Raw genomic sequence first — 20,523 nt, 5'->3', positions numbered from 1 at the left:
GAAGCACCTTCGCTTCCACCAGGAAGAAGAGGATTGATTGATTGATTGATGATGGAGGCAGAATTTCTTATTCTGTTGTTGCAACCTCTTTAAAATAAAAGTTCAAAAAAAAAAAAAAAATAGCAAGGATCGTGGAAGGATTTTGAAAGATTTTCAGGATACCTGCAACTCATCTTCCCCAATCAATTTGGGGAAGATGAGTTGCAGGTTTTTTTTTTTTTTTTTTTGCATGGGCAATTTTGTCATTTCATCTCATGTTTTTAACGCCATTAATTATGAATTAACGGAATGGACTTATTTGTTACCGTTTGCAAATCTCAGGGGGTACGTAGAATTTTCCAAAAGTGGGGGTGAAAATATCCTTTCGTCAAACCTCAGGGTGGTATGTATAAATTTCCCTTGTTTTTTTTTTTATAGAATTTGATAATACCTACAACAATGAATTTCCACCTTACATGAATTATTTTATTATTATTTTTTCGTATCCTAAATAAATGGATCGCATGTAGGACACACCCATCGGTGTGATATATATATTCCTCCCCACATTTGCGATATGGAAAACCTTTTCTTAAAATAAAAAAAAATGGGGAAAGTTTTCATACACGATCGTGTAAACTGTGTATGTGAGAGGGTGGAAGTTTCAAGGCATTAATTAATGGGTGGGGATTTATGACTTTTTCAATTCTTTGTGAGAGACCCTCTCACATACATGGCTTACACAGCCGTGTATGAAAACTTTCCCCATAAAAAATCTAAATATTATATTTTGAGAACTGAGTTTCTCTTCACCTGCAATGAAAAGAGAATCTCTTAACCATCAAAATCTTATCCTCCAAAATTTTGTTTTTGATTCGTCTTAAAATTCTAAGAAACACCTATAAGTAGGGATATAAATGAATAGCCGAAATCCATTTCTGTATCCGTTTATCACTATCCGAATCCATCCGAAAGCTAAACGGATACGGATACGGATAGGCTATAGCTATCTGAAAAGCTATATTTACATGTAAACAAATAAAATATCCGATCGTACAACTGTGCTAGGTGGAGATGTCGAATCGACACCTGGCAGTTGTTGCATCCAACATTTCATATCAATATGATATGGACCGTTGGATGCAGTAGTTGTCAGGTACATCTCACCTAACACTTTAAGAATTGGAGAGGATTATTTTCCGACCGTACATGATCGGTTGGGTATACTGTCGTTGGATATACGGCAGTGCTAGGTGGAGATGTTGGCAGCTGTCGACTTCTCCACTTAGAACTGCCGCACTTTAGGAATAAAGCGAAAAAGATCTTGTGCATCCGGGCAGCCGGGCTGCATGTGCAGCGCCAGACTCAAGGCTCGAGCAGGGTAAGGCGATCAAAGCGCAGCGCCTTGAGTCTGTCGCTGCACGGCTGCCCGGATGCACAGGAGCCAGTCCCGGAATAGAGAGGCCTACACCAACAGCACACACAAGCAAAAGAGTGATTACTTTTCTCAGACATATGAGAACCCAATCTGCATGCTGGTGTCTCGGACATACCCAGACCGAGACCACCCCATTTATATCGCCAATTCGCCATTGCAGAAAAATTAGAGAACACTTTAAAATGCTGATCTTTGCACAACTCAACTCTCAGATCAAGTTTGAGAAGAAACAATGAAGAACAACTCTTCAGCGAAGACCAATATTGTGATGCTACCGTTCATGGCTCGAGGTCACCTCATTCCTTTCTTAGCACTCGCAAAGCAAATCGAGCAACGAACACATTTCACCATCACCATCACCATCGTATCCACTCCTCTCAACATCCAACAACTCAAATCCACAGCCTCTCCTGCAACCACCACTATCAGCTTCGCAGAGCTTCCCTTCTGCAGCTCCGACCATGGCCTCCCACCCAACTCCGAAAATACAGACTCTCTACCCTTCTCTCACATCATCATCCTCCTCCAAGCCTCACAGACCCTCCAACCTTCTTTCCACTCTCTCATCTCCAGCATGTTCCAACAAGAAGGCCGCCCACCTCTCTGTATCATCTCTGATGTCTTCATGGGTTGGGCTGTAAACGTTGCCAGAAGCTTCCATACACCTCATTTTATTTTCACTACCTGCGGAGCTTTCGGAAGCGCCGCCTATTTCTCTTTATGGTTAAACCTCCCTCACCGCAACACCACCTCTGATGAATTCTCTGTCCCGGGCTTCCCTGAAACTTGCAGGTTTCATCGATCACAGCTTAGTCCGAACCTGAGAGACGCAGATGGTACTGATCTCATGTCTAGATTAAACCAGAAACTGATTTCACTTTCTTTGGGTTCTAATGGGATGCTCTGTAACACCGTCGAAGAGATTGAACCTATGGGGCTTGATCTATTAAGAAAGAACACTGGACTCCCTGTTTGGACTATTGGGCCTCTCCTTCCTCTATCACTGCTCAATCCTTCTTCTTCTTCGTCTCCTTTAAATGTGTCCTTCTCACGCTCAGGAAGGGAACCAGGAATCACCGCGGACAACTGCGTCAATTGGTTGAATACCCATCCACCAAATTCGATTCTCTACATCTCATTTGGGTCTCAGAACACAATCAGCTCTACCCAAATGATGGAACTTGCAATGGGTTTGGAGTTTAGTGGGAAGCCGTTCATCTGGGTCGTGAGGCCTCCGATTGGGTTCGACATTAATGCTGAGTTCAGAGCAGAGTGGTTGCCAAAAGGGTTCGAAGAGCGAGTGAGAGAGAGAAAGCAAGGTATGGTGGTGCATAGATGGGCGCCTCAGTTGGAGATTTTGTCACATGGATCGACAGGAGCTTTTCTGAGTCACTGTGGTTGGAATTCGGTATTGGAGAGCTTGAGCCAAGGGGTGCCCATGATAGGGTGGCCAATAGCAGGGGAACAAACTTTTAATTCGAAGATGATGGAAGAGGAGATGGGGGTGAGTGTAGAGCTGACAAGAGGAGTGGAGAGTTGGGTTGGGAGGGAAGAGGTGGAGAGGGTTGTTAAGATGGTGATGAGTAATGACGGAAAAGGGGAGGAGATGAAGAGGAAAGCTATGGAGATTGCAGAGAAGATAAGGGATTCTGTGAGAGAAGATGGAGATCAGAAGGGTTCTTCTCTCAAGGCACTTGAAGGTTTTCTTGCGATTGTTGTATTGAGTTGAGAGAGATTAACCGATTGAGATCTTGTATGGCTCAGTGGCCATATATGGCACCAGTGAGGATTAGTATGGAAATCCCATTGGATACATTTCCTTCCACTTTACACAATCAGACTTGTAAATTCCAACATTTTGCGTTTAATTTAGAATATTTACTATCTACTAAGATCTATTCACCTAGGAAGAAAATCTGTTTAACGGGTGGATCAGGTGCCCAACTCCTTCAAAGGTATTATTTCTAGAAAAACCAACTCCATTTCTAGGAACATTCTTGGCAAGATCCACTAGTTACTTTTACCAAAGCTACAGCATGTGTGTGTTGTCTGTGGGACTAATAATGGTTGCAGCATGGATGTGTTGTTCTGGAAGACAATGAAAAAGCCGATGAGCAACTAAGAAACCTCACTTCATTCATGAGTAGAACAATATCATCATTATAGACGCTGCAAAAATCATGGAAATTAAGCAATGGATCAATCAGCTGTGTTGATAGGTCATGAACAAGAACCCACCAATGCTGGAAGATCACTTCTAAATAATGGAGACCATCTTAAAAACTTCTTAAATGACATAGCCACCTACTGAAATTTACACTATGTGGTATCATTAAAATGAATTCTAGCCCCTCCTATGATCTTCCCTCATGTCAATGCACTGCCATTCTGCTGGCAAGAACATCTTTGGGTTGGAAGGCATAGCAACTGCATTCTACCGTAATGGAGATTTTGTACGGAGGATACGTAGTACTCAAGACAAGCCCTATGAGATGACAACTTTGTATCTCTTATTGACTGACAATCTTTCGAATCTCATCAATCAACTGCATCCGGGTTGTTGGCTCCACCTGCATTCATTTTACACGGTGACTTTTGATATCCTTCAAGATATTTTCACATAAAAACAGAAGAAGAAGAGGAAAAGAGGATGGATCTAAGTCGCAAAGTAAGCAAAAACAATCTGAAAGTTTACCTTGGATAGGAGAGCAGCAAGACCTTGTGGCAAAGCTCGTAGATCGGATGCCGATTCACCAAGATTTGATAGTTGATGCACTACCTTCTGAATCCGCAACTCCTGCAGGTGTTCTTCATAGTTCCTTGGATCATCTTTCCATGTTAAGAAAGCCTCGTCATCTACCCATGTTTCTTCTACAACTTCCATGGGCTTGGAAGCCAGGAACCACCTCTTGATCAAATTCATTGCTACTTTATGAGACAGCTGATCACCAGCTGCATCTCTCACTATTCTGATAAGTGAATCCTCAGAAACTCTGCGGTGCAGCCTCTTGTAAAAGAATGACCTGGAATTATCCCAGTCAATGACTTGTTTGATTACCCCCTTTGCAGCCATCCGAAGGGAGGTATCATGCAATTCAGCAAATCGAGTGGCGATCTGAATGTATATTGGCAATAGCTGCTTCTCACGGGATTTTATCTGTTGTTGTAGAGCTTCTACTGCCCCAGGGGCCCCACTGCTTCGGGCTTCCTGAAGTCTTGCCTTCAGATTGATTAGCTGTTGATCAAGCCTACCCATGCAATCAAGCAGCTCCTTCATCCGGAATTTAATCTCAATCATTCCTTCGGGTTCAAGAACATTGCCTTTGGCTGTCCTTTCAGCGTACATTTCAATGTGATCAGGATTGATCTTACTGTCCACAACAACCCATGCCCCACCACGGAGCTCACCCATCATTGGAATATACACAAAGACAGGCTGATTGTATGTTCTAAGGTTCTCAACGATGGTTGATCCAGCCTGTAGGATCCCTTCAAAGAGGTCCCTTTGCCCACCTGAGAAGCCTCTCCAGTTGGCAAGAATGAAAAGTGGAAGTTCTTCCTTGTTGAAATCTAGCAGTGCCTGAGCCGTCTTGGTAGCAGAATCAGGAAACCATACTTGCCCTGCTTGAGGAACAACCCTCTCATGGGAATCAAGCTGACCAGGGTCTGCAGGTATAATTTGCATCACTGTCTGTGTTTCAACAGCAACAATTCCCACGGGGATCCCCCCAAGCTTCGCCCTGCCTGTTACCACTGTCCTGGCCCAACCTTCCAGAGTCTCCACAAAGCTATCCTTGTCAAACATACCCCCCAACCACTTCCCATTACCATCCACAACACCACAGATGGCTGCACGAGGATCACATGAGTTCTCCGGTAAGTACTCAACAGGCCTCTCTGGAGGGTCCAAGGGACTCAAAATGGGAAGGGGCCCACCTACACGAGGAGGCACATAGCTTAGCCATTTCAAAATGGCGGAAACACCTTCGAGATCATCTGAGACTGTCAAATGAACAACCCCATTGGTTCCCATGATTTTGGGCCCACCAAGTTGCATGTGGGAGCTGTATACCTCCCTGCCCAGAAGTTTGTTCAGTGCAGAAAATCCTGTCAGAATTATAGGCTGATCAAGCCTCTGGATGCACCGCATACCAAGCCGAGCAAGGTAAGCACCTATGCCAACAGTTCGACCAGTCACAAAGGTTAATGTAAATGTTTCCTTGTATGCCCTTGAATAAGCACCGGCAATAGCTCCACTACCCGTTAAGTTCTCAACTCCCAACCCATCTTCTTTCCCAACAATGGTGTCTATAACCCATCTGGTTTCTCCAGTTTCCATCTTTAACTCATGTGCCATCACAGATGATCCAATACGAGCATAATCTTCAGGGTTTAAATAGACATACTGAAACCCACGTTCAGGACTCGATTCATCAGACCATCCAACTCTAAAGCAAGCTTTTACCTCCTCGGCCACACCAATACGGGCTCCAGAGTTTGCTGCCAGATAAATCAAAGGTAACTTCTTATTGCAAGCTAGATTAGTTACAGCAAGGAAGAAAGCATCCTCTCTTGGGCCAAAGGACCCAGCTTTGAAGGTCACATCATTTGCTACAATCAGAATGGTCCTTCCATTAGGGAATTCAGGAGTAGACATCTCCAGAGACCAGGCAACCATGCCCACATCATTAAGCCCAGGTGGGCGTTCAACAGCAACAAGAGAAGTACCCCAGGCATCTTGTTTGTCAGCAGACATAAGCTCTGTTACTTTGATAAGACTCTTATTCATGGATTTATCAGACCCCAGTAAATGGGATGCCCATGCCTGTTTCAAGGCTGTCTCAAATGCCTGCAAATAAGATTCTTAACATGAGATTTAAGGCTCTAAATTATGAATTCCACAACAATAAATCGCAATATGCAATAATAAATATAGGATTGCAGGTTCACCAGTGGGAAATCATAGCAGTATGTTGTGTTGCTTTTCCTTGCCAGAAGACGTTTCCGGTCAAGGACTCCCAAAGGCTGATAGCGTTCAGCCACTGGCATACCATGGAAAGGACCCAAAACAGACAAAACTGAATGGTAGACGACTTCATGTTTGCTGCTATCCTCCACTTCTCGGTATATCTGCAATATGAATACAACTTAAGCGGAAAGGAACAAATAAAGGTACAACCTGGAATAAAACATGTTCAAGAATCTTTACAAGTTATTCTATTGGCATCAACAGAAAAGGAACTGGGATAACTTAATGCTCTACCTGTGCAGATACTTAATGAATAACTTTACATTTGTCATCTCATTTATTTGGTTTTATTACATGCGCATTTCCCTGTATCTTCTTACTTTATCTTTTCTTCTGAATGCATGAGCCTGTGTGTGTGTGTGTGTGTGTGTGTGTGTGTGTGTGTGTGTGTGCATGTGCATGCATTTGTTTGTGTGAGCTTGCTTTGGCAGTCCATCACTGCAGTAAAACAGCCTTCCAAGTGGTCAATCTGAAACCATTCAGACTGCCACAGCATTACTAATGGGCTATTGTCCACCAAGAGGTGGCTACTCAATAATTAGCCCAGATTCAATGCATATATTGGCTATTTATGTAATAATTCTTCATCCTGTGGTTATGACATCTTCTTTTCATGTCGAAGATACAGGTTTGATTACCATAAGGGATAGGTACTCATTCCTGTCTGGTGGTATCATTGCTTAGTGATCGCTCACTATCTGGCTGGAAAAGGTGGTTCAGAAGCTTACTCTCCCAGCAAACAAGACGAGGTCATCACTTCCATCAGTAATGGACTTTCACTACTTCCCTGATGCATAACATTAAAGTTGCACTAAATCATTGTAAAATGTGTAGAATCTCACCTGCACGGTGCAAGTATGGCCAGTCACATTTGTAACCACAACTCTCCAAGCACCACTAGCAAGTCCAGCGGATGCCAACCAGAGTTTCACTTCCCATTCACAAACACCAAGACGATGCATTCTTACACCAACAGAAAGATGGATCTCATGTGCCAGCTCTTCCAAGATCATCCTAACAATCTCTTCTTCTTTGCCAGCATCTATATTGACTCTCCTGGCAATGGTATTTTAAATTGAGATTTTTGGGGAAGGCATAATCAACTAATGTAGAAATATATCATGCAAGAGAAGCATATAAAGATCAGTACCTGGAGTAAGAGACAAGATCATCCACTTGTTGCTCTCGTAATATACACAGGTACATATGGGCGTGGTCAGCCTTGATAGTATCATTGTGTACACGTAGTTCCAGTTCCTCCAGTGCAGCCATTAAGGACCTCAAAATGCTCCTTGAAGTAAAAGATGCAGCCAGTTGAGCACTGCCAATTCTCACATCTGACCCTTGATACATTGAGAATCCTTCATTTGTGTTGGGTTGTCGAACAAGGGTTCGAAGAAACATCCTTTGGATGGGTTGTGGCTTGTCCACAACAGAGTACAAGTGCCATTGACGATCTCTTGATGGTGTGTACTTTATGTTCTCATATCCTTTGAGCTTTTCCTGAATTAAATATGTGAAGATAAAGATCAGCTAAGATGTAGAAAAACAAACTAAAAATGCACTCTGTGCCCCAAAAAAGAAAAAGAGAAATAAGAAGAAAAGGCTGAATCAGGAACAGTAGAAGCACAAACCAGTTCAAGAAACATGGATAGTGGAGGTTCTACATGACGCAGTAGAGGCTCTTCTTCATAATAGAGCTTCTCAAGCGAACAATGAAAGGAGTGTCTCATAGGAGCCCGCCCTTCATCCCTCTGTATAATACAACTAATAACCCCAACACCTGCAGCATGGAGACCTGAGCCTACTTCCTTCTCTTTAAGAATTTTGGCCAATTTGTTAATTCTTTCCTGAGCCTGATCCTCATCACCACTGCAAAATAAAGAAGGAGAATAGTGATTATTCAAGGCCCTACGTACTAATTACTAAATCAAAGCTTAAAATGGCTACATAAATCTGTGAGGCACATGTTTCATGGGAAGGATAGTAACACCAGGCACCTTTTTCATCTGAATTGTGTACCAAGTAAAAGGATTGTGCTTACTAGTAAAACCCATAAAACCAAACAAGCTTCAATATCTAGAACCAGAAAACCAGCACTAAATCTGTCTGAAACAGAAAATTGTATTTAAATTTCTGAAAGTGTCAATAAAGAGTATTATTTGATCAGAAGAGGAGTTTGTCACTTGGGAAATGTTAGAAACAAAAAATAGGGTTGAAACCATTTTTGAATTTACATTTTTGGAGGAGTTGATACATGATCTCGGGGTTTTTTGACCAATTGTTCAAGTCCAAAAAATATCCATTCGAGAAACAAGATGATCAATTTCAGGATCGAACCAACAACCAGATTGTGTAGTTATTATAGATGGAGATAAGAAAGTAACAAAGTAAAAAGGGAAAGCACCACATACCTATCCTGAAGTAAACTCATCTGATTGTTGATGCCCACCAATGCTACATGCAGCATGTTGCCATGACTATCTAGTTCCAAGTTTCCATTTGGTGTCATTTCATGAGGGCTGTGATTGGTTTCCTTCAGTGCAGCACTAATTGCCATTGGTAGAAACTGAAGAGATTTGATGATAACCATGGCTCCCCATTTCCTTTCACTGTGTTTCTCAACTTCTGGTTTATCAGAATTTTGATCTTCGAACCCATTCCTTTTCTCAATATGTTCTTCAGAGAACTCCCATGATGCAATAAGACCAGATCTATGCCACTGCATCCTGACACTCCCCTTCACAAGGTAGGGCTGAGAATGGCCAAAACTAGTTAGTGAAATGAATATTTAAACTGGAGTAAGAAAAAATGAAGGATAAAACCGTAGTACCTGGTACAGCCTACGGACATAAGTCTCCACCACCCGCCTTTGAAGAGTATGGTCACCGTGATCGAACAGACCCACTAGTGCATCTTCCACTGCCAAAGGAGCACTCACAAGATCCTCCATCCTTTCATTAATGGCGCTTTTTCTCCGAGGAGTATCCATATTTTCACCTTCTTCTGTAAACATCTCTAGCTCTGAGAGGTTTCTTGCAATGGTTGAACGAAGTTCACTCAGTTTGGTTTGTTCAAGCAGCTGTCCTGCCTTCAATGCCAACTGCAGAAAGGACAAAAATATGTAATTGAATTTCAGACCTTCTTTCTGTTTGTTACCTGGTTGGGTAGGTTAGAATATTTTAAGAAAAAAGAAGCAACACAAAATTAAAAGGAACAAGAGAAAATTGTATGGACATCAACAAAACAAACAAATCCCTTTCTCACTAAAGAATTGTCATGATTTGCATTTGGATTCCCCTTATATAAAAGGTAGCAGAAGCATAAATAAATAAATAAATAAATATATATATATATGTCAATAATTGAGTTGAGTTACCGACCTCAGAATAAACTGTATGGTTAAGAGCAGAAAAACGTATCAGTTTTTCCCTGTATGCGGCAGGATTAGGGTAAACCAATGCTTCCATGAGTCGTAATATCAGCTTATTTTTGCTCCGAACACCCTGCAAAGCAACAAACATATGTGTGACATTGTCAAAGAGTAGCACCTACAGAAATATCAAAGGAAGCAAGTAAATGATAGCTACTAGAAAGAAACCAGTGACAACGTAAATCATTGCAGATACCTGATGAGAAAGCACTATGTCCACCACCTTCAAAAGATCTTTTGTATACTGAAGTCTAAGACGTTCAATGACATCAGCCTGGAGAAAAGAAAAGACAATGGAATTTAGGACCATCAAAATCTAGAAGGAGAATACAGTTCGAATTTTCTCAGTTCCCCAATATAAGTATAAGCTAGAATGCCAAGCAATAAGTCTAAAAAAGATGTCAATTAGTAATCAAAAAATGCTTAAGATATGCACATTTGTCAAAATTTACAGAAGATAAAGATTGGGAGGGGGGAAGAAAAAGAAAATTCCACCATTAAACTGAATCAACATCCAGAAAAGAAAGTTTCAACAAAGGGAGGGGCAACTTATGGTAAACAGGAAAAAAAAAAAGTAACCAAAGGAAGGAAGGGTGGGGTTAAGAGACAGCAGGAAAAGCATCAACTATCGAAAACCAGTACATTTGGTTAGTAATCTGCCATCGAAAGGTAAAAAAAGCCAGTCTTCAATTACAAATAATGCTGAAGCTACAGAAAGCTGTTGTAGGTTAGAAACTATAAAACTCTTCAACATAGAGAATCTCTTGATATGAAATAAAGCCTCAAAATGGTTTTAAAATTTTCTAAATATGGTATGGATAATGAACAAACTATCAGTTCAAAAAAATTATTTTTATTTATGCTTGTTGCAAAAACCCCCAACGTAAGATGAGTACTAAGGCCTTACATGTGCATCTAATGTGCAATTAACACTTTGAGAAATAAGCCTCGAAGGTTGAACCTTAAAGTGTTTTCCTACAGCCTCACCCCAAGGAGAACCATCAGTCATAACATTAAATGCCTTCTAAACAGCAGAAAGGATGACTGAAGTATTTGCCATTTGGTGTGCTGAAATATAAAATGCCCATCCCCATTCTGTTTCAGTTCCTTAAGTTTCATTTATTTCATTTGACCATATCAAGCAACTTCTTATGTTCTTTGATTTTCCTTTCCATTTTCATTCTGAAAAAAAAAAAAAAAAGAGACTTAATGCAACTTTGAGTTCCTTAACTTTCAAAGCCAAATTAACCCGGGAAACAATGATCAAAGGATACCATTATATACGTTGGAACAGCTACCTGAATATTGTCACTAAATAATTCTTCAATAGAGAGATATTCCTCAAAAAGCGATTGAACAATAACACGAGCATGACTCTCTCTTCCGCCCTCGTAAGATTTCACAAGACTCATCAGAGGTTCCACAAGCCTCTCCTGGGTTGCTTTTTCTTTGTCGGGACAGGAGAGGAGATGTGCCTGGAGAGAAACATCTCTATAAATAACCAAAATCTATATTTCTATTCAAAAAAAATAAGAATGTAAGAAGAATAAGAAACAGGACGCCAACCTCAAGAACACTCCGCAATAATTTGGCTGGGAAATCGACATTCTTCTGGGAGTCTGCAATCCTTTCATACTCCTTATACTTAGCATCCAACTGAGTTTCTCATAGAAACAAAAGTAAATTAACTCAGTTCAAAACTTTCAACAATGTGAACAACCAATCTTAAGATCATAAAGGGGAAAAAACAAAAGAAAAAAAATGAAGTATTGACCTCATTTCTGAGATCTTTAGGAAGGCGAGTTGCCAGAACAGCCATGCACTCTTGCCATTGGAGGAAAGGCAACTCTGGACTATCCAAGCAGTTGAGTAAATCTTGCACTACCTGAAAAAGACAAGAAACTCAATGATCAGCAGGCAAGGAGCCATGCATTCAACGAATGAGATCATGGATTGCTTCTCAATCTGTAGTAGCTAAATAATCAAACTAATCTGAAGACAAACACAGAGGTTCCCAATATCATTAAAAAACTTGTATACAGATGCTATTGTGCAAGGCACCCAGGTACCTACTTCGTCAATGTTATGGTCGTAGCCTGCAAGAATCATCCGAGCAGCATTTAGACTTGCAGCACATCTCTGATGAACCTTTCCAGAGATTGCAGTTGGAGGCCCCAGCACAGGAAAACTCCCAGTGAATGGTTCAGCCTTCCTTACAGCTGATGGGTCATCCAGATCAAGCCTTGCTATAAGGTCACCGGCCTTCAAGGAAGTGAATTATAAGTTAAAATCCAAAATAAAAAAGGAAAAAATAAATAACTGAAACTATAGTTAACCCACTCAGATGGAAATGATTTTACCTGCATTGCCTGACCTTCTGACATCTTGAAATGGATAACTCCAGAAGCCGGTAGTAGAAGTGGCATGCACATCTTCATAACCTCAACTTCTGCATATGGAGTGTCAGCTTCAACATGGCTACCATCCTGAACTAAGAAACGAAGCAGCTTGCATGGTGTCTCTGCGGCTAACTTAGATGGATCATGATCATTCTGGAGAAAACAAAGATATTGATCTCATATGAATAGCCAACCAAAATATAAAGGAATAGCAAGATAAAAGAACAATTAGCAGTACCTGCAACAAGCAAGTTCTTCCATCAATGAGAAGGCGAGTACCAGCTGCCTCTTCCTCTGCATATATCACATGACTATTTCCATCCAACTGCAGCAAATGTCATTATGTATCAGAGTGCTGGTCTAATTAACATCAACATTTCTTACGCAACTGCTCGTGTGTGCTATAGAGTTTTAAAAAAAAATACATTCTGAAAGGAAGAACCTAAATGCTTTTCATTTCATGAATGGCTCCTCCAATCTGAGAGACAAATCTAAAGGAGTGTTGCATGATTGATGTATACCATTAAAAGACAAAATCTATAAGACTGTTATAAGAACAGAAATGTACTCCGGATTGAATGTTGGGCAAGAAGGAAACATGTTTATGGTAGCTGAAATGAGAAACATTGGGATTTGGGGTCGCGAAACCTGACATGAACACAACCTGATAGTTCTGTGTTTGTGTTGGGGGTTTAGATCAGATTCGGGTTGAACCTGAATGACACGAAAAGTTTTCTAGTTGTGTTCAGGTTGACCCAACGTAACCCGAAATCACCTGAAAACATATTGAGTTCCATTTCCAACTCCAAATTAGTGATATGATTATTGGTCTCTAAATGTTTGTAAATTTATAAAGAGATTTTGCTTGATTTGGTTTGATCATATTTTATAATTTGGCAAGAAAACCTGTTGTTTTCAGGTTGTTTTCGTGTCCAATTGTGCCGTGATTGTGTCAACCCAGAAAAAAAAAATGCCATGTTCATGTAAGGGCTGAATGACCCAATTAATTTTCGGGTTGTGTTCGGGTAGGGTGCATTTGACCTGAACACGAATTCGACACGACCCGTTGCCACCCCTAATTGGGATGGATCAGTGGGAAAGCTAGGAAGGACAGAATCAAAAACAAAAAATCTGAGGAAACTTAGGAGTAGTAGCAACAGGACAATTTACAAAATAGTCATTTGAAATGGTTCAGGCAAGTGGAACAAGACCGCAATTTAACCAGAAAGAACGACCCACATGGTGCAAATTGGAGGGGTAAATGGAAAAAGAGGGAGGCCAAGTGACTTTGTTGGAGTGGATAGCAAAGACATGATTGTGTTTACTAGAAGTTATTACCTTAACAAAGTGAAATAATGGAGCAAATAGTTTAGATGAGAATGAGATTTGAGTTCAAATTGTTCCTGCACCAAGGAATTTTGAACCCAAATTCATTATCTTTGCCCATTAATGAAATTCTATACATTTTTTGAAAAGCTGAAGTACTAAACTCAACTCAACAAATCCTTTTCCTAAGTAAAAAACTGAACAAAATATGAAATATATAAACTTTGGGAGGTGTGTGTTTAGAATATATTGACATGTGAAGCCTATGTCTAATACGCTTTCTAGCCACAGTCCTATACATGTACATGGAAATATTTTAGTTTGTTTATTGTCTCTGTAAGTGTTAATTAGGTGTTGTCTATAATCTATATGATTTTATCTGAATTAAGTTCCAATATTACAAATTTTAAGGTGCTGATATGATTTAAAAGTTGTTCACTTCAATATACCAAATCGATTCTAAGGGTGATTCAGCATGTTATTTTGGACTTTAGAAAGTATAACTGTGCTCAGAATTTAAACAATTATTTTGATGTTGGACATGCTTTTGCATAAAACGTAAGAGATTATTGATTTTGGGAATTTCTCTACTATATTTTAACATACAGAGTTTCTTGTGTATATCTTGAAAGTATCTAACAAACATATTAGTATCTTCTAAATTTCCTTTATCTCATTGAAATTATATGTCTGTCTACTTAAAGAAACCCTATAGGCAATTCTAATAGTTTATATCCGCATTCAATCTCTAGGTCTCCCTATAAACTACCAGATATTATATATAAAACTATGCACCACGGAGTGGAGTAGGTCCCTACACTTTATATCAACATTGGAGGTTATAAAAGGGCTATAATCCAGAACAAGTCCTGCTTTTGCAGGGTCCCAGGCGGGTTGGATTGGGCTCAGCCAGAACCTCTGGACCTTTTTTTTCCTGTCACAAACCGTCAGACAATCCTGCGTCTTCATGTTGGTAGCCTAAGCTTTCCACCATTGAAAACAAGCGAGAGCCTATTGGAAGTTATAATCAAAATAAGTTACTGGAAATGAAATCCAACTGCACAATTAACACAAAATTTGTGTATAGCTATACAAAAAGCAAAGATTGTAACATGACAAAGAGACACCAAATACTTGCCTGCATCAGTAGACCCCCATCACGCAAAGTATGTATCTCCACTTCTATCTCTGACTGGTTCATCCTCAGCCTATAACTTCCAGGTCCACCTCTCACCATTTCAATCTAGTGAAAAGTATTCCACAAACTTAGTGAGGTGCTACTAAATAGTTCAATGAACTAAACTTTAACATGCTTTGAAAAAGATGACTAGCACTTTGTTGTCACAGGTATTATTTGCATACTTACAGTGTATTTGCTCCCTTCAATGTTCAATGAAACTTGAGAGTTAACGAGTGATATATGCTGCAATTAAGAAAAGCTAGTATTAGTAATAATACTACATTACAAAATGCCCAACAAGCAAGGTATGGATAACACATCACCTTGGGTGGGATTTGCCCCTTTTCAAGATAACCAATATAATCAGAAACCAAGGCAGCACTGCTGGTTGATGCTTTATAAAGAGCCCCTCCAACAACTGAGAGGTACCAAGGAGGCCTCTCTGCTCTCACCCTCATAGCAATTCTGCTGTCCAGCCAGCCTGTATGGATTTTGTTGTCCCTGTACTCAGAAGCCTGCATTAAAAATATTTTATTTGAAATTATTTCTCACAGTGGGTTAAAATTCCAATTAGAATGGTCAAAGAACAGTATCCTTAAAGGCTAAGAACTTTACATGTAAAAGATCGATGGTGTAATCAACATTTGTTCGAATTTCCCCCCGAATTTGTATTTCCTTTAGCCCAAGAACCATATTTGCAATGGCCAGAGCTCTTGACTCTCCAAAAGCAAAAACATGTCCTGGAATCAAATTTACTGAATTAGAGACACAGATCATCTATGACAGCCCATATACTTAAACTAATACTGCATGATGTTTCTAGAATACAAGTTTCTGTCGATTCAAATTTGTTAATCTTATCTCACAACAAGTTCCTAATACATTGTCAATGAAAATAAGTAAAGAGTTTATTATGAAAGTCCTATTAAATGAAGTTTAACATATCAGAAGCTCCATTGAACCTTTTAGGATGTATGTAATGAAAATAATAATAGCTTACAAAAACTAAAATTCGAAGTTTATCGGAAGGAATATGGTATACATATCCATGTCCAGGTATCTGTGAACTGAAAACTGGATCCATGTTTCGATTTCCATATCCATATTTATACCTACACACGGAGGATACCAGTCCACTGGCTGAAAACATAGATAATATAACATTACCTGAAGGTGGGTGCCTTAAGTCAACTACATGATTAGATTGAAAATTCATCAAATATACACATATTTTGTACAAATTTCTGTACCAAAACCAAAATATAAAAGAAAGAACATGCTCTGGAAACTTTTGACAGGCATCAAAAGCTTGAAGATATTCCAGATCTATATTTGAGCTCAATTGTCTCCCCCTTTTTCCCACTTCCAAGTCATGCAGACCCGGTTAAGTCTTCCAAGCAGGGTTCTTTCACTCAAGGTTTTGAGCACAAGGAACCAATCATATCACAATCTTTTATCAGAAAATGGAACAATTGAGTTTGTGTACTATGCAAAGCAACAATGGCTTACCAAATTGAGAATCGGAGAATTCATGTATGCCGCCACCAGACTGCAAATTGTAATGATGTTACATTAGCCACTATTAACTTCAAACCTTTAAGTATTAAAGTTAAGCCACCTGCATACATTATCTGAAGACAAACCTTGACAGAAAAGTATGCCCACACATTTGGCTTGCTTTTAAAACTCAGTTCCTGAAAAAGTCAAATGATTCCAATTGGGTTCATTATAACAGTCAATTTCAGAAAAGAAGAAGAATTTCTTGCTATCAGCAAGACTAACCTGAACTTTCCCGCTAGTAGGCTTGAAACCATCATCTGGGTCTTCACTCGTTACACGCACAGCTACACAATGACCTTTCGGCTTGACAGACTGCGCCTTGTCAAAATCAAATGGAGTGGCCACAATGGACGTTCTCCTCCAAGCATCATAACCTCCACCATGTTCCATTCCATAAAACCTCCTTATTTCTGTTTAGGAGAAGAATAGCAACACAAAATGTGATCAATGTAAAGTCCACCATTGAGAGAACGGGCTAAAACAGCAGAGTGTAGATAAGTATGAACATACCAGGAACCTGCCAGAGAGGAATGCCCATTCCAACAGCAACTTGAGCCGCTGGAAGATTGATTTCAGCAATCCACTCGGTAACAGGATGCTCCACCTGAATTGAATAGTCACAATAAGGATTTAACGAGAAACCTCAAGAACTCAACAAAACCAGGTCAATATGGACAAGTGTATATGAATCAACTGAATCAAATAAGCCTTCAAAGGCAAATGACAGAAATGTCCGTAACCCAACCCCAGTGCCAAACAGATGGAACATATGCTGGATGTCTGAGGCACCACTGCTCAGGGGTTCCACCTAAGATATCCCCTAATCAACAAATTGACCTCATACCACCTATTTGGTTGCGAGTCTACTTCTGAGCCATTCACCATTTGTTGTCATCATCGAAAATTAAGATCAAGTGGATGGTAGAAGCATCTCACTGGTTCATTTTTATCCCTAGCAGATTATCTCATTATCTAGATTAACATATTTATAAGATGCACAGTATAGGACACCACCTTAACACTACTATATGGTAATCACTTACAAGTTCCAACAACACAATGTAATCTGCTCTTATGGTTTCAAAGACATGTAGCACAAAAGGTGCACTAATTTCTATTGAAAACAGAACACAAAGAACCACTAACCTGTAATCGAGGGTTGAGTTCTAAGAAATAGTACTCGCCGGTGTCCATACTATATAGATACTCAACAGTAGCAGCACCAATATAATTCACGCACTTAGCTAGCCTTCTAGCTGCCTGCTCCAGCTCCATCACTGTTTCTGGAGGCGCTACTGTAATCGGACCCTCCTCAATGATCTATTCGACATAAAATATTGTATCAACACATTTCAATGACAGTAAGCTCATAAAGATGCTTGGGGTCCATTTTCTCAAAGGGAAAAGGGAATTAAAATAAAACAAGTCCCATATTCTTATGAGAGCATCCTTGTAACAATAAATCAAGAAAAAAGTTAGATACATGGCAAGCATCTAGGGAAGAATTTACCTTTTGGTGCCGCCTCTGAACACTACAATCACGGCTATGTAAAGCTGCAACGTTGCCATGCTGATCACAAAGTAGCTGGACTTCTAAATGCCGGCTCTGAGGAAACCAAAATTATCATCAAGATAACATCCAAATAACAGGGGAAAAGAATTCTTTCAGTGCTCAGGTGGGAATGGAAGTTGATCTCACCTGGGAAGCAACCTTCATTATAAATATAGGAGAACCAGGAACCTCACCCTGAACTTGCTTGAACAATGCCTTGACTTCATCATCATTATGAACCTGAATGGTTAAAAGTGAATAAAAAGTGTTAGTTCAAACATGAGTAGTAGGCCCATGTGCCTTAGAAAACTCACATTTACATTACGATTAACATGATTCTTTTAATATATGGTGCTTGAGCAAGATAATGAAGTATATTCATCCCACATGGAAAGTCCCTATATAAGTATGAGAGAAACCTTTCTTATGCCTTTACCGCCACCACCCCAAGATGCCTTGATCATTGCAGGGTAACCCACCACCTGGCAGCTAGCCACTGCCTCCTCTGTTGTATATACACATGCTTCCCGGTAGATATCATCAGGGATGGAATCCAAGCAACTCTCTGGAGGAATTTTCACCTGGAAGAGGAAATCTTAGAGCACTGAACTCTGAATACCTAGCACAAATGAAGAATTAGAACAAAACAGCAAATAAGACTTACATGAGATCCACTCCATGGAAGTGTTGGTACTCCTGCTGCTTGAGCAATTAGTGACGAACCAATCTTATCTCCCAGTGCTCCCATTGATGCAGCAGGTGGCCCCAAGAATATTATGCCCTTTGAATTCAGTGCATCCGGCAGCTCAGGGTTCTCTGATGCATGGCCCCAACCAGGCCAAACCGCATTAACATGTGTTATCTCTGCCATCTGAAGATTAGAAAAAGTGAGAGCAAGCATACTAAAATATAAAACAGGTACTGAAGTTCAGAATTTAATTTAACCAATTAAACCCTGAAAGGGACAGAAATCTGATGAGATCAAATGCTACTCAGCTACCTAGCAAGAACTATAGTTAACAAAAAACAGAACTGGTGGAAAATCATAGATGGTTAATTTTGCCAGATTGTGCTTGTGCAGAAATGGACTGAATTTATTTTTCTTATTTATGAATTCACCAGCCTTTTGCTAGTTTAATTCTTTAGGTCTTCTGGTTAGAGTTTCCTAACCATTTGAAGTTCAAATAATAAATAAATATTATCAAAATTTCCCAAATAAGGCATTTTACACCTCAATTAGAGATTCATCACTCTTCAATTTTTCTTGTCTCCTCATTTATTTTCAACATAATTCAGTAATTATGATATCAATAAACAGAAAATAAACGCAATATGAATACGCACCTCCACAATGAGCTGCACATTAGCATAGTTGTTATTGTTGGTCCCACCAGGAACTTCCACAAACTGATCAGCGATTCGGATATGCTCAGCATTGATTCTCATGTCCTCTGGGGTAGCCATGGCCACCAAAAGGATTGCCTTCTCAGTTCCGAAGGTCTCATAGGCCCATGTCCTGACACTGCGCATAAACTTCACTGCTGCCATTCCATTGTTTGCGATTAAGATGCTGTGGATGGGATTCTTCCCACCAAGGGCATAGCAGAACTCATCAACCACAGTTGATACAGATGGATGCCTGATTGGGACTGTTCCATTTACAACTCCATTCGCACGCAAAACTCCAGCCATTTGAGGACCCTTCTGAGATTCAAACATGCTGCATCGATAGAAAATTATCACCAAGTTCAATTCCAAGGATAGGAAATTTAGTACTGAACTTAATAACTTATTTACTTTACCCCCATTACAATTTTGTGCAATCATCTTAAGTCAGAAGTTCATTTAAGTTCTGAATTTATTGTTGTAGTGAGGCTTTTTAAGGGTGAAGTAACTTTGGGAAGCACAGTCTCACCCAAATCAACTGAAAAGAATAGAACTTCGAAAGAGAAGTTATATTAACTAAAGAAAACGAAAAAATTTAAAAGACTAGAAGGGTTCTCTCCCGGAGAAAAACGGAACCTGGGTTTTTAAAGAGAAGCCATATGAAGCATGGAAAAGTTAGCTCTTTAGTAGGTTGCGCAGATTTAAAAGGTTGAAACTAAATTAAAGCCAGAACCTTCACAATCTCAATAGTCATAAAAAGTTACAACAGAGCAATTCAACGGGAACACATCCTCAAACGCAGCTCAGATATCCAAACCCATGACTTGTGTAAAGAATGCAAACAACCCATCACGATATCAATACATTTTAGTGATGTAAGAAAAATTTTAAAAAAAAAAATCCGGGAACCAACAACCATTGCAGCTCAGAAGCAGATACAGCAAGCAACTGGAGAATTGGGTCAACTAACCTCCAAGAAGAGCAAGCGAAAACAAAAGAGATCTCAAAAACCCAGGATCAGATTTCCAAAACCGCCTTCAAGTTCATGAAAAGCTTTGAGTTAAGAAGTGTTAAGTCTCAGGAATCAAACTTGTATCGTGTAAAGCTTGAACCAAGGAATGAATGAGAGAGGGAATGGGGGTATTGACGGCTTTAATGAGGCCTTCACGTGTCACCTGCCCACCTGTATATCTTCTCTCTTGTAGTAGTTGGGAACTACCTCTCTTTCTCTCTATCTCTTT

At 39.9% G+C, this 20,523-nt stretch overlaps 2 protein-coding genes across 3 annotated transcripts; one reads left to right on the top strand and one right to left on the bottom strand.

Annotated features, from left to right (window-relative positions):
• Positions 1-1,613: 1,613 nt before the first annotated feature.
• LOC122666777 (crocetin glucosyltransferase 3-like) lies at positions 1,614-3,170 on the top strand. The gene has a single exon (XM_043862846.1). It carries the CDS (start codon positions 1,650-1,652, stop codon positions 3,144-3,146), a length of 1,497 nt encoding a protein of 498 aa, XP_043718781.1. The 5' UTR covers positions 1,614-1,649; the 3' UTR covers positions 3,147-3,170.
• A 360-nt stretch (positions 3,171-3,530) lies between these two features.
• LOC122668059 (acetyl-CoA carboxylase 1-like) lies at positions 3,531-20,523 on the bottom strand. Of its 2 annotated transcripts, none has more exons than XM_043864602.1 (31): positions 20,252-20,523; positions 19,241-19,621; positions 18,561-18,767; positions 18,316-18,477; positions 18,044-18,136; positions 17,855-17,950; positions 17,491-17,664; positions 16,855-16,948; positions 16,567-16,754; positions 16,428-16,478; positions 16,294-16,333; positions 15,400-15,524; positions 15,108-15,299; positions 14,971-15,027; positions 14,743-14,847; positions 12,517-12,603; positions 12,240-12,431; positions 11,953-12,141; positions 11,654-11,764; positions 11,446-11,535; positions 11,178-11,354; positions 10,076-10,153; positions 9,830-9,952; positions 9,280-9,549; positions 8,861-9,201; positions 8,081-8,318; positions 7,597-7,949; positions 7,289-7,502; positions 6,368-6,547; positions 4,113-6,266; positions 3,531-3,987 (listed from the first exon to the last, which is right to left on the bottom strand). In XM_043864602.1, exons 2-31 carry the CDS (start codon positions 19,613-19,615, stop codon positions 3,928-3,930), a joined length of 6,816 nt encoding a protein of 2,271 aa, XP_043720537.1. In that variant the 5' UTR covers positions 19,616-19,621; positions 20,252-20,523; the 3' UTR covers positions 3,531-3,927. The 2 variants fall into 2 exon arrangements, with proteins under 2 accessions (XP_043720537.1, XP_043720538.1); XM_043864603.1 differs by having other exon boundaries at positions 19,241-19,616; positions 20,253-20,523.

Source organism: Telopea speciosissima, chromosome 7 (genome assembly GCF_018873765.1).
Source record: "Telopea speciosissima isolate NSW1024214 ecotype Mountain lineage chromosome 7, Tspe_v1, whole genome shotgun sequence".
NCBI classification, from domain to species: Eukaryota; Viridiplantae; Streptophyta; class Magnoliopsida; order Proteales; family Proteaceae; genus Telopea; species Telopea speciosissima.
Note: the sequence above shows the minus strand (reverse complement) of the source record. Positions and strands in the feature narration are given on the sequence as shown.

Bases quoted from the DNA above. Each gene is read 5' to 3' on its own strand.
- LOC122666777 (XM_043862846.1), top strand. From the start codon at position 1,650: ATGAAGAACAACTCTTCAGCGAAGACCAATATTGTGATGCTACCGTTC.
- LOC122668059 (XM_043864602.1), bottom strand. From the start codon at position 19,615: ATGTTTGAATCTCAGAAGGGTCCTCAAATGGCTGGAGTTTTGCGTGCG. The intron at 8,319-8,860 runs GTATGTGGTGCT...TTTATTTTGCAG, and splicing joins ATGAGTTTACTTCAGGATAG to TGGTGATGAGGATCAGGCTC. The intron at 7,503-7,596 runs GTACTGATCTTT...TACCATTGCCAG, and splicing joins GATCTTGTCTCTTACTCCAG to GAGAGTCAATATAGATGCTG.